The sequence below is a fragment of the Bipolaris sorokiniana genome (genome assembly GCF_000338995.1).
Source record: "Bipolaris sorokiniana ND90Pr unplaced genomic scaffold COCSAscaffold_1, whole genome shotgun sequence".
In the NCBI taxonomy this organism is placed as follows: Eukaryota; Fungi; Ascomycota; class Dothideomycetes; order Pleosporales; family Pleosporaceae; genus Bipolaris; species Bipolaris sorokiniana.
Genome location: NW_006911895.1, coordinates 1,872,498 through 1,888,065, shown reverse-complemented (window position 1 = coordinate 1,888,065; position 15,568 = coordinate 1,872,498). Strand labels below are relative to the sequence as shown.

The window sequence follows — 15,568 nt, the reverse complement described above, 5'->3', positions numbered from 1 at the left end:
CACCAGCACCGCCTAGGACACCTAGCGAAGCAATCAAGTACCTCCAGACGCTCTGGGAAGAGCCAGAGGACTTTGCCGCCTTCCTAGAAATCACAGGTTTCTATAACACAATATATAGGCCTCACTAGAGCCTACACTTGTAAGACTTTTCCTGTCTTCCTATTTTCTTTCTTTCTCTTCTCTCTTTCTCTTCTCTCTCTTCTCTCTCCTTCTCTTCTCTTTCCTATGTCCTCTATACTACACACTCCTTAGTAAGCATCAGCTACGACAACTAAAGGCGGATACACACCTACTGCACAATCATTTCAGTGGCGATCAACAGGCGGAACGACCACTACTAGACCACTACAATCATGTAAATAAGAATAGGCATCCTAGGCATAGTACGGCAAGCCATAGGCATAGCCCGTCTACATGCCCCAAGGGAGGCTTTATATATAGACGTTAAATACAACTCACTCACTCACTCCGCGCGAAAGGCAAGATCGTCGAAACGTGTCTGACTGGACGTGCACTGCTAGCGATTCTTCGCATACAGCAGCTTGCAGTAGCGTGCTGAGATGTATAAGAGCCGCACTGCGCGCTGTGGCTGGGGCGGCTCCCACTAATCACCTGGCCTTAAACAGCTCTGATTCCTGGTCGTGCAGCAGCTGTTTCCCAGCCGTGCTCGCCCTCGCTCGGAGCCACGCCCCGGACCTGCTTCACGCATCAGTCTTTTCCCACTCTGCGCATATTCTTGCCATAGTAAGTGCGTCAAAGCTCTTTTTGGAATCACCTGCATCATTGATTTTCACCGCTATGTTAACTGTCATACGGTTGAGTGCGGGTATTGTAGACAGAATAATTAGGAGAGAGTGTATGTGTTTTTTATTGATTGTAGCATCCTAGCTGAGCTTATATGAAGGCCGTCGCACGGCGTTATTAGTAATGAGGTTCCCGACAGCGCTTGGCCTGTGACATTAACTTACTAGACTGCTTTAAAACCCAGGTTCAACTAATGTTATCAGGCTAGGTTGAAAGAACAGAGTGTAGGCCATTGACATTATTACTGCCCTTCGCCTAATTCCGCTAGCCAGCCAGTCAGCGTGAAGAGCGACAACTTCGTATCATGGTGTCGCCCGCCAAGGGCTTGCACACGCGATTGGTAGCATGTTGCCATCAGTGCAAGAGCCTCCTCGTGGCGAGCTTGCGAGTACAACGTGAAGGCGAGATTGTGCATGCTGGTCAGCGTGTTAGGATGCTTGTCGCCAAGCACTCTCTTCATCGTCTGCATCACTTGTACCTCCAGCTCTTCGGCCTCTTTCCATCGCCCTTGGTCATTGTACGTTGACGCCAGGTTGCCCATGCTGGCCAGCGTGTCAGGATGCTTGTCGCCAAATACTCTCTTCCTCGTCTGCATCACTTGCACCTCTAGCTCTTCGGCCTCTTTCCATCGCCCTTGGTTCCTGTACGTCGATGCCAGGTTGCCCATGCTAGTCAGCGTGTTAGGATGCTCGTCGCCAAGCGCTCTCTTCATCGTCTGCATCACTTGCATAAATAGCTCTTCGGCCTCTTTCCATCGCCCTTGGTTCCAGTATGTCGCCGCCAGGTTGGCCATGCTAGTCAACGTGTCAGGATATTTGTCACCGAGCACTCTCTTCATCGTCTGCATCACTTGCACCTGCAGCTCTTCGGCCTCCTTCCACCGCCCTTGATCCCTGTACGTCTCTGCTAGGTTGTTCATGCTGGTCAGCGTAGAACGATGCTCGTCGGTAAGCACTCTCTTCATCGTCTGCATCACTTGCACCTGCAGCTCTTCGGCCTCCTTCCACCGCCCTTGGTTCCTGTACGTCTCCGCTAGGTTGTTCATGCTGGTCAGCGTAGAACGATGCTCGCCGCCAAGCGCTCTCTTTCTCGCCTGCAGCACTTGTACCTCCAGCTCTTCAGCCTCCTTCCATCGCCCTTGGTTCCTGTACGTCGACGCTAGGTTGCCTATGCTAGTCAGCGTGTAAGGATGCTCGTCGCCAAGCGCTCTCTTCCTCGCTTGCAGCACTTGCACATCCAGCTCTTCGGCTTCCTTATACCGTCCGTCACTAAGCAGAGTTATAGCACATCTTGATGCAAGCCGTAATCTTTCTTCGTTGTTATCATCCGTCGCACTATGCGACAGAGCATACTGGGCATGCGGAAGCAGTCGTCTCCACTTACTTCTGTTGCTATGATCGCCGTCTGGAAACACTTGGAGTAGCTGTGTGATCGTGCGTTGAGTCCACTGTAAGAGCCGTCCCTGCACTTGCAGCCGCTTGCGTAGAGCTTGATGGACGAGTCGATGAACATCGAGCGCAGACTCAGCAGGCCGCCTAGCGACGAGCGCATACTTGTCAAGTACCCTGATAGCATCCTCTCTTGCTTGCACCGAGGCTGCCTCTAGAAGGTCGAGCGAGATGTCTTTCCGGTCTAAGCATGCAGCAAGAAACAGATAGTCTGCGGCAAGCGCATTATCGCGACTGATCTCGTATATAGAGAGAAACAATGCAGCAGCCACAGGGTCTTTTACGCCAGAATCTTGTAGTCTACCACTAGACGAGTCACCGCCCTGCTCGATAGCTAGTTCTTTGTGCTCATCCAGCCGTGCTCGATACTCCTGTACCGTCATACCGATAGCTTTCATACAGGCCGCTGCTTGCATGACTGCTAGCGGGAGATACGATAGCTCTCTTAGCACGTGCTCGGCTTCCTGCTGCTCAGTGTTCGCAAGTGGCCTCTCCAAGCGGACTTGCAGCATCCTCAGTGCCGCGTCTCGTGTCAGCTCTCGCAGCGCTATGACATTCTGTGAAGCAAGCGCCTGAGCTGTGTCGATGTTAGTTGTTGTGAAGATAGCAGAACATAGCTTAAACTGTGGCAGATAGTCAGCTAAGTCCGCCGCTTCTGTTGTGGACGAGCCGCCAGATCGTAGAGTGGTGTATTCTGCGTTATCGAAGACCAGTAAACACTGTCGCGCACTCATCTCTTCTATACAGCTTTTTGCAAGCTGCTTCATGTCGACTTGGTCATCGTCCCATCCAGGTATACTGAGCTTCTGCGCAACACTTGTATACGACTGGTAGAGACTGTCCTTGTCGCTCGCATCCATCCAAAAGACCGAGCAGCTTTTATTGTTCTGCCTCGTTCTATGTGCAACCTCGAGCGCGAGCTGCGACTTACCTGTTCCGCCAGGTCCAACAATCGCTAGCGTGGTCGTGGTCTGTTCGTTGGTGAAGAGCTTGGCTTCTAGGTCGGCAAGCTGCGACTCTCGGCCTACAAAGCGGGGGTTTTGTGAGAACGGAATGATCGACGGTGCGTCGCTAGCTCCCTCCAGTTCAGCCTGTAGTCTGCTTCTTGCACTCTCCTCTCCTTCGCCGTACGCGGTGGGCATAGAGACACCAAGAATCCCAAGCAGGCAGTATACAATGTCTTCTTCCTCTTTTGTTCTGCGGTTTTCGACCCATCGCCTTCGCTCAGATGTACTGAACTCGTGTAAAGGACAGTTGCGTAATGCCGCGAGCGGGATGCCGGTGATGTCATGTAGTAGCTGATCAAGCGATACTCTGTCGCCTATGCGATGTCCTTCACACGAGAAGAACTCGACTGATACTGGCGCAATCAGCTCTTGCAGCGTCCATCCCCGCGTGAACCATCCACTTGCACGGAATGACGCCTCCCAGTCGCTGCGTTGGACTAGCTCTGTTGCAGTCGACACCGAGACGTCTGACAAGAAGACATAGCATCGTGTCGCATCCTTGTACCACTGAAACATCGAGTTGATCGCCTTCGAGCGCTCGTTGTTGTTCCACCTGTCGATGCAGCATGTGTCAATCCAGAAGTACTGCAGCTCGTCCTGCGCCGCCCGTTCGGCGCAAAACTGGAGCTTTCGATAGCCTTCTTCCTTCTCCTTATAGGTTCTGTTCGATATGTCTTCAATCAGGATCTCGGAGTCGCTCCATCTGTGCGACAGAATGGCGTAGGGCGGAATCGTTTTGCCGCGGAAATCTGTCAAGACGAGCCTTCCCAACGCGTTAAAGTGGAGAAGCCGCATGGCGTTTGTAATCTTAGCTTAGCCTAGGAAAGGCGAGGCGCGAACGACTTCGATGGTGTCGAGAGTAGAGACATGTAGTCGCGACAGAGCAAAGCAGGCAGAGGAAGCTTGCGCTGGGCTTCTGTGAAGGCTGCCTGTCGAGGCAGTGCATGCGACCAGGTTGAGCGGATGCTGGGCACATCGAGCATCCTGCGCCGCCCCGCCTCACAACTTGCGCTGGACAGCGTTCGCTATGTGAACTCACGTTAGACTACTGCGCACACGGGCAGGGTGCCAGCGGGAAGAGCAGTCCTACTTAGACTGCCATCGTAACGTCTCGCGAGATTCGTGTTAACGAGGAAGGGTGCGCAGCAATGTAGGTTGTGTAGACGTAAAGATACCGTCTTATTGCACGCACTTTTCGCACTATTCCGCAGACGTTCAACGAAAAGTCGATTGCTTTATAGCGAAAGTAGTACGAGCCTAAGCCAAGCGCCCTTTGATGGCAATTTCTACGACAAATAAGCCGCTTTGCGAAGAAATCAATGCATGAGTATGAGGCGCGGCTGCCCGCAGCGCGCGTATACCTTCCAAGCTGCAGTTCCTAGCTACAGCGAGCAAGGTGGGCTCACAGATATTTCAGCACGCTACTGCAAGCTTCTGTCTGCATGCCAAATACTGCTAACAGCGCACGTCCTGAGGGTCGCGTTTTGACGATCTTGCCATCTGCGCGGAGAAACTGCCGGGACCTACCCTTTCTACCCTAAATCGACACTTCGAGGCTGCAGTCTTAATCTTTGCCATCTCGGCTTCTTTTCTAGCCCACCGAGTTCTTTGCAGATATGTATCGTCGCGGATAAACAGGGGGGTATTAGCGGAGAGTCGGGGACAGCATTAACAGAACAAGCGACAGCACGGTTAACAACGCGCTTTTCGGTGTCGGAGACTGATGTGCTAGGAGAACGAGGGCTATAAAGTAGATGCGCATTACGCTTGTCTACATGCAAGTGCGCTGCGGGCAACCCGAGGGCCCGAAAGGAAATGTGTCCCGTTACACCATGCGTCCCGGCACGCTTGGATCGACATTACTTCTATCATTCTATTTCACACGACGTTCACAACACCGGCCTACCTCCTGGATGAGCACCCCGATCACGATGAGTTCCGCCCTTGCTCCGGATCAGCTCCTGAAGTAGACTGCTTTAAGGCTAGTGATAAAGCCAATGCAATACTATCATCATTGTCACTATTATTAATGTTACTGTATCATATGCTTGAGTGAGCTATTACCTACAAACGTCGTTTAACAATAGCCACATGCGCTATTAGTAGACTGCCCTTTGAAGACACTTTCAGCAAGCCCGAATCATTTGGCCCACCGCGATTAGGCAGCTAACAGATTCTCGTCTTGTATAGAAGATTATCTATAGCATTCTGTTATGTAGAGTGACTCGCTACGTAGACATAGACATTAGATATCTTCCTAGAGCGTATAAATGCCATTTAGTTGAGGGACTAAGTACCTAGAAAGCGACCATCTTTCTAGCGCGACGGGTTTTCCAGATAGTAGTAGAGGGGGGATACTATAAGGTCTTTAGGTAACGTCACCCACTGCGAAGCGAGCTGCACGAGATGGTGAGGCACCTTTTTGCTAAAAATGCAACATATCATTCTATCATGATAGCCTTATTCTCAGAATGTCGTAGCCAATCCCTCTAGCATCTACTTGTTCTTATATAAGCTTATGAGCGAAATCGTTACCCCATGGTTGACGGGTACTGTACTGTAGTGCTGAACCCAGTAGTTTCTACTCCCTTGCTATTGTTCTTTGAGGCTGACCAGGGCTATCGGAGGCTTATCGCCCATTTTCTTAAACTTGACCTCGACCATTCCCGACGCTTCGAGAAACTCACGAAGTCGTTCATAGCCGTAATTGCGCGCATTCAAGTCAGGAGATATCTTGATCAGATAACTCCCAACATCAGCCAGATTAGCCCAATTGTCGCCGTGACCTGTGCTCGAGATCGCCAGACGTATTCCAATACGTGCTTTTGAATCGATCGGTCTTTTTTTGGCCAATCAGGCACTACAATCGGTATCCCATATGGCTTTGGTGCCTCAGCGGCATAGGGTGGTTTCTCTGGCTCTCCGAACTCTATGTTCAGCACGTCAAAGTACATAAACTTATCACAGGCTGCAACAAAAGCGTTACTAGTCTTGCGTTCTCCAAAGCCATATACCATGACACCCTGCTCACGAATCCGGGATGCGAGGCGAGTGAAGTCACTATCGCTCGATACGAGGCAGAAGCTTGAAAAGCGGCCAGTGTAAAGTAGGTCCATGGCATCTATGATCATAGCGCCGTCGGTTGCATTCTTCCCTGTCGTATATGCGAATTGTTGAATCGGTGTAATTGAGTGATTTAGAAGACATGATTTCCAGCCTTTAAGCGACGGGCTGGTCCAATCCCCGTAGATCCGCCTGACGCTGGCGGTTCCATAGTTGGCGATTTCGGCCATGAGGCCGGCGATGATCTTTGGCGAGACATTATCGCCGTCGATTAACAAGGCTAGACTCGAGTCGGCAATAGTCATTTCTTAAATTGTCTTTCCGGGAAGTAGCTAGACATAATTTATATGATACAATACTGGGTACAGAAGTGTCTCGGTCAAGTCAAATTAGCTAAGTCGTGATAGAATGAGCAACTCTTACCCCGCACCAGAACGTCATAGGGGTCGCACAAGGCTCGCACAGACGCTGCCGGCTTACATTATGTCGCCAAGGGTGATGTATTACCAGCTTACCATCCATGCTTATCGGGGCTCAAATGGAGGCCACTCGCCGCTTAAACAATGTCAGAGCCTAGCTTCCTCTGACCCCCTCTGGGCCTCTTTATGGCCTCCTTAGTCATGTCTAACTTAGCCTTATAGATAAGCCTAATGAACACTGCCTTGGCTCACTAGCTGTTCGTCTACAGTAAATATAGTCTATTCAACTACCTTTGCTATTGTTGCCCTCACCTCGCGTCTATATTAACTAATCCTACCGCCTGACATATAAAGAATACTATAGATCTAGTATTTCTTAACTATAAGACGTATAGCGTATTTCTATAAAACTTTCTCATATTGTTTGTCACGGTACGGGCTCACGGGCAGAGAGGACAGGCGCGTGTACAGGTTCTATTGCTACAGCTAATCAACAGGCTCTCACTACAGGTAGTATAGAGTAGAAGACAGGACGTAGCTCGAAGAGCTACACTAGTGAAGTTGCGGCGGTTTTGCAGAATCCGGGTGCTCGGACCCTCACCCGGATTCTGTCGGCAGCCAATCAGACGATCGCGCGCCGGCCACTCAGCCAGCGCCGTGACATTGTTACTACAAATAGATCTTAAAAGTAGACGCTATCACATTATAAATATAATTGAAGTTTCAAGTGCTTAACTATAGTTTATTTTATTTTGTTATATATTTCGCTTCGCGGCAGGTGACGTCATATATTCTTCTCGTGTCGGTTCTATCCAAGGCCTTAACGCTTCTTGCTTGAATTTATAGGCGACGCTTTCTGAAGCCTATTGTCCAGTTCAAATGCGGAGACTTGTGCGGTCTGGCTAACTAGGCTCGCTGAAGGGCGGGATGGTAAGCTGATAGTGGTATAAACTTGATTCGAATAGGATGACCAAATCTAGACATCTGTAAGATAAATTTAACAAGAGTGTCTCGGCGCTGAGTAAATAACATTAGGATCTATGCACATTGATCACAATCACTCACATACACTTCTCAATCATCAAATTTCACCATACTATGTAATTACTCCAATACTATTCCTAAACCCGCTCGCCTACTGAATCTCCTGAGTCTCCTAAGTCTCCTGGGTCTCCTACTTCTGCTTGGCCTGCTTCATAGCAAGGTACTCTTCCAGCGAGTACTCCACTCCTTTTTCGTGGCTCCAACTAGGAAGGAGGTCGCGCACTTTGAGCGTCTTAACAGCTGCCTCTATGTCCGCCTCGGTGTAGGTGGTTTTTCCAGTTATCTCGAGCATAATTACAGCAGCATCAAGTTCCCTTATAGTAAAAGTCTTGGTTTTCTGAGGAGCCATGTTAGTTTTGCTTCTGGTGTAGTGTGATTTTGTAGTGTTATGTTGTGATTTTGCGTGTATGGGAAAGTATTTATTGTATTTAGTGTGATGAGTGTGTTCAGTGGGGAGGTATATAGGAACTGGCTGGCTGTATTTTATATAATGAAGTGCAGATGAACAAGAGCGCTGTGAAAGGTATTTCAAAAATAAACAATGAACTGCGTTGTTGATTAACGATGTGAGTTGGATGCCTAGGCTCACACACCGCTAAACGTATACTGTATGTAAAATCCGTAATACAAAAATTATCTCCGAGAGAGGACACTGCATCTCCAGCTCGAGAACACAAGGTGTTCAGCTCCTTTCGTGATACAGTCGCTAGCGAACGGGGTAGAGGCCCGTTTACCACTTTAGCTATACCTAAAACGGTGGGTAAATGGAGACGGAAAACGGAGTAATTGAATAGGTCTTCAGTCCGCAAGCTTACCTAAACTGTTCCTGAATACGCCCGATGAGATAACTAACAAGGTCAGTTCTCCGTATGTGAAGCAGTTACAGCCAAGAGAAGCGGTACACTCGATCTTGCAGTACGATAATTCCCACCGAATCAGCATGTAATACACCGGGATAAAGCCGTCGAAGCAAGAGTCAATCTACTACATAATTTCCGCCATCTCTCTCTCTCTCTCTACAGTAAAATAAACCCTATATACTTAAGGAAAAAAAGAAAATATAGCCAATAAGGGACATAGTTTCACATTGCCTCTACCCGTTAATAGTGCGCTCTCTCTCTCTTTCTGTCTTTCTTTCTCTAGCTTATCGGAAGTCCGGGCAATGCACATAAGATTAAGTTGACGTCAGCGACGACACGCAGATAAAGTATACGTGCACACCTACTAAAAGAAGATGAGCTCTTTCCTATTATTTCTCTTTGCTAAGACGGCTTTCTCTACACATTTCGCTTAGATCTGAAGTCAAATGTAAGATAGAACAGTTTGAAAGCCCCCAAAAGACATCTTTGATAGCTTATAGCTCTTTAGCCGAAAAATGTTAAGACTTGTAGAAAAGCTCTAGCAGGAGAGGTTAAAAAGACCTATCGGATGTGGTGGGAGGATATTTTTGGTACAGAAAACTGAATTATGTACTGCGGTACATGGCCAAGGTTTTGTGCTATGGAGACGCTAAAATGATGATCAGGCTCTTCTTCGGATCATTTTGTACCTAATCAAATCCTGAGAAATACTTGGCTGCTCTTAATAATCACAGATCTATATAGTATAACTCCTACTCTCTACCCCAGCCTGTATTGTCCCCTTGCTAGTGCCTTACACACAAGACTTCTGCCATGTACCACACTACGTAGCATTTGTTACTTCGACAGGGAGACCCCGTACATTCCGTCGGATGTGACAAGACGCAATATCGTTGATCGGCAGACAAAATTGGCCCCAATGTTACAGCGTGGATTTTCAGGGGCCGTACTTTTGCCCTAGAAATTGCCAGCAAACCTGTAGTGTACGTATATCCTTCGTTCCTTTCTTTTCTTTAAAAAAAGAAGTCGGCGGCGACGGCGGCGGATAAGAGTGTGGGAAGGAGATATATACTAAAGCAAGGTGGAGAGAGATAGAGAGAAATAGGCTAACAGGGTGCTTGTTTTATAGAGTACATGTTGCTAGGAGAGAACTACTGGGTTTTAAATACGGACTAAGATGAGGATGGAGAGGGAGACTTCTAGATTGGTGTAGTTATGTAGCTACGACGAGAGAGATTAAGATGGGAGGTTCTTGGAATACGGACTTTGCTTTTATATAGCTTTACGCTGCGATGATAGAGAGTATTTTATAGTCAGATTGTGAATCTATATCTATAATAGATTGAAGTGATACTAAGCTTAGTATCAATGTTTTTTTTTCGTTAGAGTAATTAGTCTGTAAATAAGAGGGGCATAAAAGAGAAATAAAAATACATAACTAATGTACTGCATTGTTGATGAATAACGTTAAGTGGGATAATGTCGGTAATTTTGCGTAGGAGTGAAAGGTTTGGGTTTTGGTAAAAGACTAATTCAAGACATTATATGATGTCATTCGATATTGATAGTCTTATGGTTCCCGGCGTGGATATGAAATATTTTCATTGTGTTCAGTATGGATTAGTTAAGGAAGAATATAAAATGCGGAGTTTTATAAACATGAACCACGAGGTGCAGGCTTGCTATAAAAGGAACATTTCCAGAAATGAGCATGCCTGGCTGAATTGACGGCTGGTTTTTGAGACACATGTTGACGGTTGAACTGCTGTTTTCTGTTCCTAGACACTGTCTCAATATTCGTTTTTGCCGTGCGATGTTGTAGTCAGCAAATCGTGATCCAATCACACATCGGGAAATGGTACATATTGGCTTTCACAATGAGTGATCATATCCTCTGGCGACCCATTTCATTTAGCTTAATTTCTCTTGTTTGTTGATGTGACGACCGTGTGTTTTGTTCAGGAAACTCACACATTCTCAGTATCTTGCACATATCTCAGCTATTCAAATTTCATCGCTGTCGTCCCCCTCTTCAGCCCCCTCATCCTCCCAGTTTTGATCTACCCACCCCCTCAACTTGCCTTTTCTAGCCTTCTCTTTTCTGATCGCATTCTTCGGGTACTGATTAGGCCAACCATCGTCCCTCCACTCCTGCAGTCTGGTAGCTGCGCGATGCCCAAACTTGTCGTTGCGGAACTCAATGCGCGGCATGGCGTACAGCGGCTCAATCGGCGCAAGCAGCATCTTTGTAAAAACGTCATTTCTAGGGCCAGCTTTTGAGATGCCCAGCACAGTCTTTATTTTCAACTTTGCCTCGGCGTAGATTTGCCGGTGGTTTTCGGGAGTAATCTTACTCAGAGCTTCGGCGTAGATGTCGAGGACAGCACCTCGGTCGCGAGGACAACAGATCCTGCTGTTGAGATCACTGGGTACTGATTTTGTGAAGCGGAAACGCTCTCTACGGAGCTTGCTGATTGTCTGTTCTAGAGATACTTGCCGTTCTTGATGTATCTCTGGCGAAGTGGGGAGGCCGCCTACATCGTTTCCGAATTGGAAGTCGGACCACGTCAGTCCAGTTTGTCTTGGGGGCGGAAGTAATGGCGGAGTTGATTGAGCAAGTTTGAGGTGCGTCATGATTCCAGGTTAGTTTGTTGTGTTGAGGGAGGGTGCAGCCAGTTGAGTGAATGACCTTGAAAGATATTAATATAGGGCGGTGTAGCAACCACTGTTCACTTTGTGTAACGTCACTTACACCCAAACAAGCGCGTGAGGCGCCAATGCTTGCCCAGGCGCAACTTTTAGTCAGCGGAGAGTTGGTACCGATAACGAAGCGGGAAAGAGCGTTAGTGCAGCCTAGATATACATTTCTCACAGTGACCAAGCGACATCACTGTACACTCTACAATGGAGTTGAAGTTTTTTCAACCTGTCTCATTGTCAATGTATAAGTATTTGAACATTTGAGAATTAAATCAGTGTGCTCGTCGCAGTGAGGTGTATGGAAGAAGTGAGAGGAAGCTTCTGATGTTATGCCGGGCCAAGTCAATATTGATGAAATCACAAAGAACATGCGCTTTGGTTGAAGGCTCTATCACTGCCTTCGTCTTTCTAGTGTGTTCCTGAATACCGTTGAGAAACGTAACTTTCGGTGAACCCAGAAAGTACCTCCATGACCATCAATCATCCCTTTTCCTTCGCGACACCAACGATATCATTCCTGCACGTCTTCCACAGCAGACGTCGACTCGCCAAGCCCAGTGTGTTCTACTTCCAAGGTGTCGGCTGACGCAGTTGCTTTAGCCATTTTTAGGTCGAGCCCATGAAACTCAAACTCTCCACGTTCCTTCAACTCTTTGGCAAGTGCAGCCTCGAGGCGATGATAAAGTGAAGGTTTACCCTTTGCGATATCGGCTGCCCATTTCTTCATCATAGCTCCTGGCATCCTATCCGGGTGGCCCTGTGTATCGAGTTAGGATCGCCTGTTTTTGTCTAGCTGAACGTGTTTCTCACTTTGACGACAATAGGTTCGCCGCGTCCCACTGCTGCAACACGCTTCTGCATGACCTCGTGGAATTGACCGAAGAAGTATGAGGCGGCAGAGTTGATATCCACCCCCTCATCCGCAATGATACGCATATCTTCTTGGATTTTCAACATATCTTGACGGAGGCCACAGAACAGCAAGATCCAGTCGTAGCGGTCTTCGTCTGTGGTTTCTCCTATGTAATATCTGTTAGTACGACGGCGGTACACAATGTATGCGAAGACGGCAAATTTTGGATACCATATTCGACAAAGTAAATGGCGTCAATATCCTGCTGGTGCAAGCGGCTTGAAAAGTCGCTTCCAAGCTGCGGGTCCGGTGTTTGCATGCGAGGTTGCTCGGAGGCAACAGCGTCACTGCTCTTGTTAGTGTTTGTCGCCATGTCAGAGGCGACACGGTGAGAGGTTTGTTGAGGTGAGGTGTGTTCAAAAGAGCTTGGTGTTTTTTATGCGCTCTTCTACTACGAATTTGAACGCACGGACTCCGCCGACTCTGATAGTGAAGGAGACTGTTTGGTTTGTAGAGGGGACGCACGAACCACTTTCACTTTGATAGTGAAGGAGACTATTTGGTAGCAGGCCGCTCGCTTGGATACACCAGCCATGGTGTCCGATCACTGGTTGACAGGTGGACAGCAGATATGGGGGAATTCATGTGTGATTGGTGACCTTAAAAAAGCTACGACCAAGGGGCAGCCAAACGATACCGTATTCGCCCGCGCATGTACATTTTATTTTAGCATGTACTTAGATACACTGTAGACACTGTCCATGATTTTGTCCCTGATTTCATCCACAACAAAATCACGAAAAAAACAAAGCCGGCCATGGCGACGGCATGCCTACGTATACGAGATGGCGACTGAGACGAGCAGAAGCATAGCCAGGCCCTGACGCGTGTCGTCGTTTTGCTAAAGGCCATGCAAGCCGCCCCCGCCCGCCACAGCACATGCCCAGGGGCTCTTCCGGACGGTCCTGGTGGGGCTTAGCTTGGCGCATCCCTGACTACGACGGTTGGCGACACGCGCCTTTTTCAAACGCAACCACGGCCATTGCCATGGCCTGAAACTGTCAAACTGGCCGTTTTTTAAACCCTCTTGGTCTCCGCATCCTCGACTCGCATCTTCACACACCCTCATGCCCCGCCGCACTTGCTAGCGATTATGTCGGCCTTCCGCAAACACATGCCGCGCACCACCCGCTTACTCGTCAGCGCCTTCTTTCTCTACATCTTCGTCTGGGTCAAGGGATGGCCGCGCATCTACGACGAGGAAGAACTGCCTGCCGTCCAGCGTCCCCAGCAGCAGGGCGCCCCTGTCGGCCCTTACCAGGTTGAGCGCGACCAACTAGTCGTCTCCGTCACTACCACCGCCATCAACGTTCACTCCAAGGTCGCACCCCTCATCCTCAATACCGCCAACGAGGACCATGGCATGCTGCTGCTCTTCTCGGACCTCCAGGCCCAGATTGGCGCCTGGCCCATCTTTGACGTCGTCTGGCGCCTCACCGCCGATGTCGTCTTGCACATTGATGAGTTGAAGAGATACCGCACCCAGCTCGACTTTGCGCGGAGGAGCATTCCCTTGCAAAACCTCATAAAGGCGGATCCGGAGGAAGAGAGGAAGGACATGTTGGTCCTGGACAAGTACAAGATCCTACAGACAATCAATGCGGCCTGGGAATACCGACCCGGCCGCAGCTGGTACATTTTCGTCAACGATGAAACATACGTCAACAGGCCAAACTTGATCGAATGGCTCGGCCAACACAATCCCGACGCAAAACACTACTTTGCTAATCCACCCATACCCGCCGAGACCCTCGTCCCCGACCCATTTGCTCCCTCGGGCACCTCTTTCATCGTGTCGCGCAAGGCCATGACGGAGCTGTTGGTAGACCGCAAAGACTACATCAAGAAATGGGCAAAGCGCATCCCAGAGTATACATCGGCATACCATCTAGTCACGAGCGTGTTGCAGGAGGAGCTCAACATGTCCGCCGTTCCCGTATGGCCCGGCATTACCGGCTACGACCCCAGCACCGCGCCCTTCCATCCTTCGCTATGGTGCGAGCAAGTCATGATCATGCACCATGTCAAACCAAGCATGGGTGGAGATCTGGCTAAATTGGAGAGAGAACAGCCTGCCCACCAGCCTATGCGCTTTGCAGACCTATGGGACCGCTTCTTCACCCCGGAAGACCTAAACTCTACACGAAACAACTGGGACAATTTATCCTCGGAAGCGTCAAACGGACGCTGGAACATCCTGTTTGCAAACAACGAAGACGTCAAGGACCGCGCCAAGTCAGGCGAAGAGTCACCAGAAGCATGCAAAAAATCGTGCGAGGCCAGCACCTATTGTGTACAGTGGTCGTATTCTTCGATTCCTCAAACCAATTGGAATGACAATCCCGAAACAAAATGTCATCTCAGCAGCAGTATACGCTTTGGGTCCTATGTCAAGCCCAAAGAGGTGCCAGGAACTGACGGAAAGCAGACATTGAGTTGGAAGAGTGGATGGAAAAAGGCAAGGTTTCATAATTGGGCAAGACGACAGCGATGCAATCAACATCTCCAGTAGGCCCTTTGTAGTACTTTGTTTTGCAGCGTTTTAGCGTTTTGTATTCTTCTGCATAATTCTTCCGTTTTCTTTTCTTCCGTCTTGTTTTACTACGCAGAGCCCCTGCTCCTGAATTGCCGGAGGGAGGTTATAGAAAGGGTAGATACTTGGGTAAACTCGCATTGACTAGGCAATGTCTAGGAATTCGAGTACATGGAGGTCAAAAATAGATTCAGCCCTCCCTCTCCCAAATACTTGGTATAACGCGTGAGCACGTGTCTTCGCTTAGACCCCAGCCATCCCCAGCCGCCCTCCCGGCACGTACCAGCCTTGCAACCTGTCCTTCGCCCGTTTCTTGCTCAAGGCTTGATTGTTTGCAGTCTTATCGGCCCGCTGCCTCTGCCTTGGGGCCCTGTATCCCGTGAATTGCATGCGCCGTGGAGAGAGGGGCTGGACCGTGTACGTGGCTCAGACCATACCTACGCGCAGACCCGCTTCGTGGTCCGTCAACACCAACAACTTTGCGCTCATTGCTTCTATTTACCAACATCACCGCAATCACGATAAAAGCCGCTGAAAACAAATGAAAATGTTCATTTGATAAAACTCAGCCATCTTTCCAAGGCCTACAATGTCACTCAACGACCTTCGGAAAGGCATAGCCTCTTATGGCGCCGGACCGCAGCTGGATGCTCTGCCATCGGCAGATAGTATGAACTGGGTCCCGCAACCAGGCGCAAATCCTGCGTTTTCTCTTTTAGTTGGCAGTCTTGATGGACAACAAATACTCGCCTACCTGACTCGATACGGAGAAAAGCC

The 15,568-nt window shown here is 49.0% G+C and overlaps 5 protein-coding genes across 5 annotated transcripts; 1 reads left to right on the top strand and 4 right to left on the bottom strand.

Moving 5' to 3' along the window:
• Nucleotides 1–1,045: 1,045 nt before the first annotated feature.
• On the bottom strand, nt 1,046–4,069 carry COCSADRAFT_131639 (uncharacterized protein; the record flags this gene model as incomplete). Its single annotated transcript, XM_007696714.1, has 1 exon — nt 1,046–4,069. Exon 1 carries the CDS (start codon nt 4,052–4,054, stop codon nt 1,046–1,048), a length of 3,009 nt encoding a protein of 1,002 aa, XP_007694904.1. The 5' UTR covers nt 4,055–4,069.
• Nucleotides 4,070–5,673: 1,604 nt separating this feature from the next.
• On the bottom strand, nt 5,674–6,712 carry COCSADRAFT_32322 (uncharacterized protein). Its single transcript, XM_007696071.1, has one exon. It carries the CDS (start codon nt 6,625–6,627, stop codon nt 5,998–6,000), a length of 630 nt encoding a protein of 209 aa, XP_007694261.1. The 5' UTR covers nt 6,628–6,712; the 3' UTR covers nt 5,674–5,997.
• Nucleotides 6,713–10,661: 3,949 nt separating this feature from the next.
• On the bottom strand, nt 10,662–11,252 carry COCSADRAFT_57675 (uncharacterized protein; the record flags this gene model as incomplete). The annotated part of the gene is made up of 1 exon (XM_007696220.1): nt 10,662–11,252. A coding segment is annotated over one exon (591 nt), but the record flags the coding sequence as incomplete, so codon positions are not given.
• Nucleotides 11,253–12,945: 1,693 nt separating this feature from the next.
• COCSADRAFT_212159 (uncharacterized protein) lies at nt 12,946–13,214 on the bottom strand. The gene has a single exon (XM_007696713.1). It carries the CDS (start codon nt 13,185–13,187, stop codon nt 12,993–12,995), a length of 195 nt encoding a protein of 64 aa, XP_007694903.1. The 5' UTR covers nt 13,188–13,214; the 3' UTR covers nt 12,946–12,992.
• A 20-nt stretch (nt 13,215–13,234) lies between these two features.
• COCSADRAFT_32321 (glycosyltransferase family 31 protein) lies at nt 13,235–15,040 on the top strand. The gene has a single exon (XM_007696070.1). It carries the CDS (start codon nt 13,352–13,354, stop codon nt 14,768–14,770), a length of 1,419 nt encoding a protein of 472 aa, XP_007694260.1. The 5' UTR covers nt 13,235–13,351; the 3' UTR covers nt 14,771–15,040.
• Nucleotides 15,041–15,568: the final 528 nt, after the last annotated feature.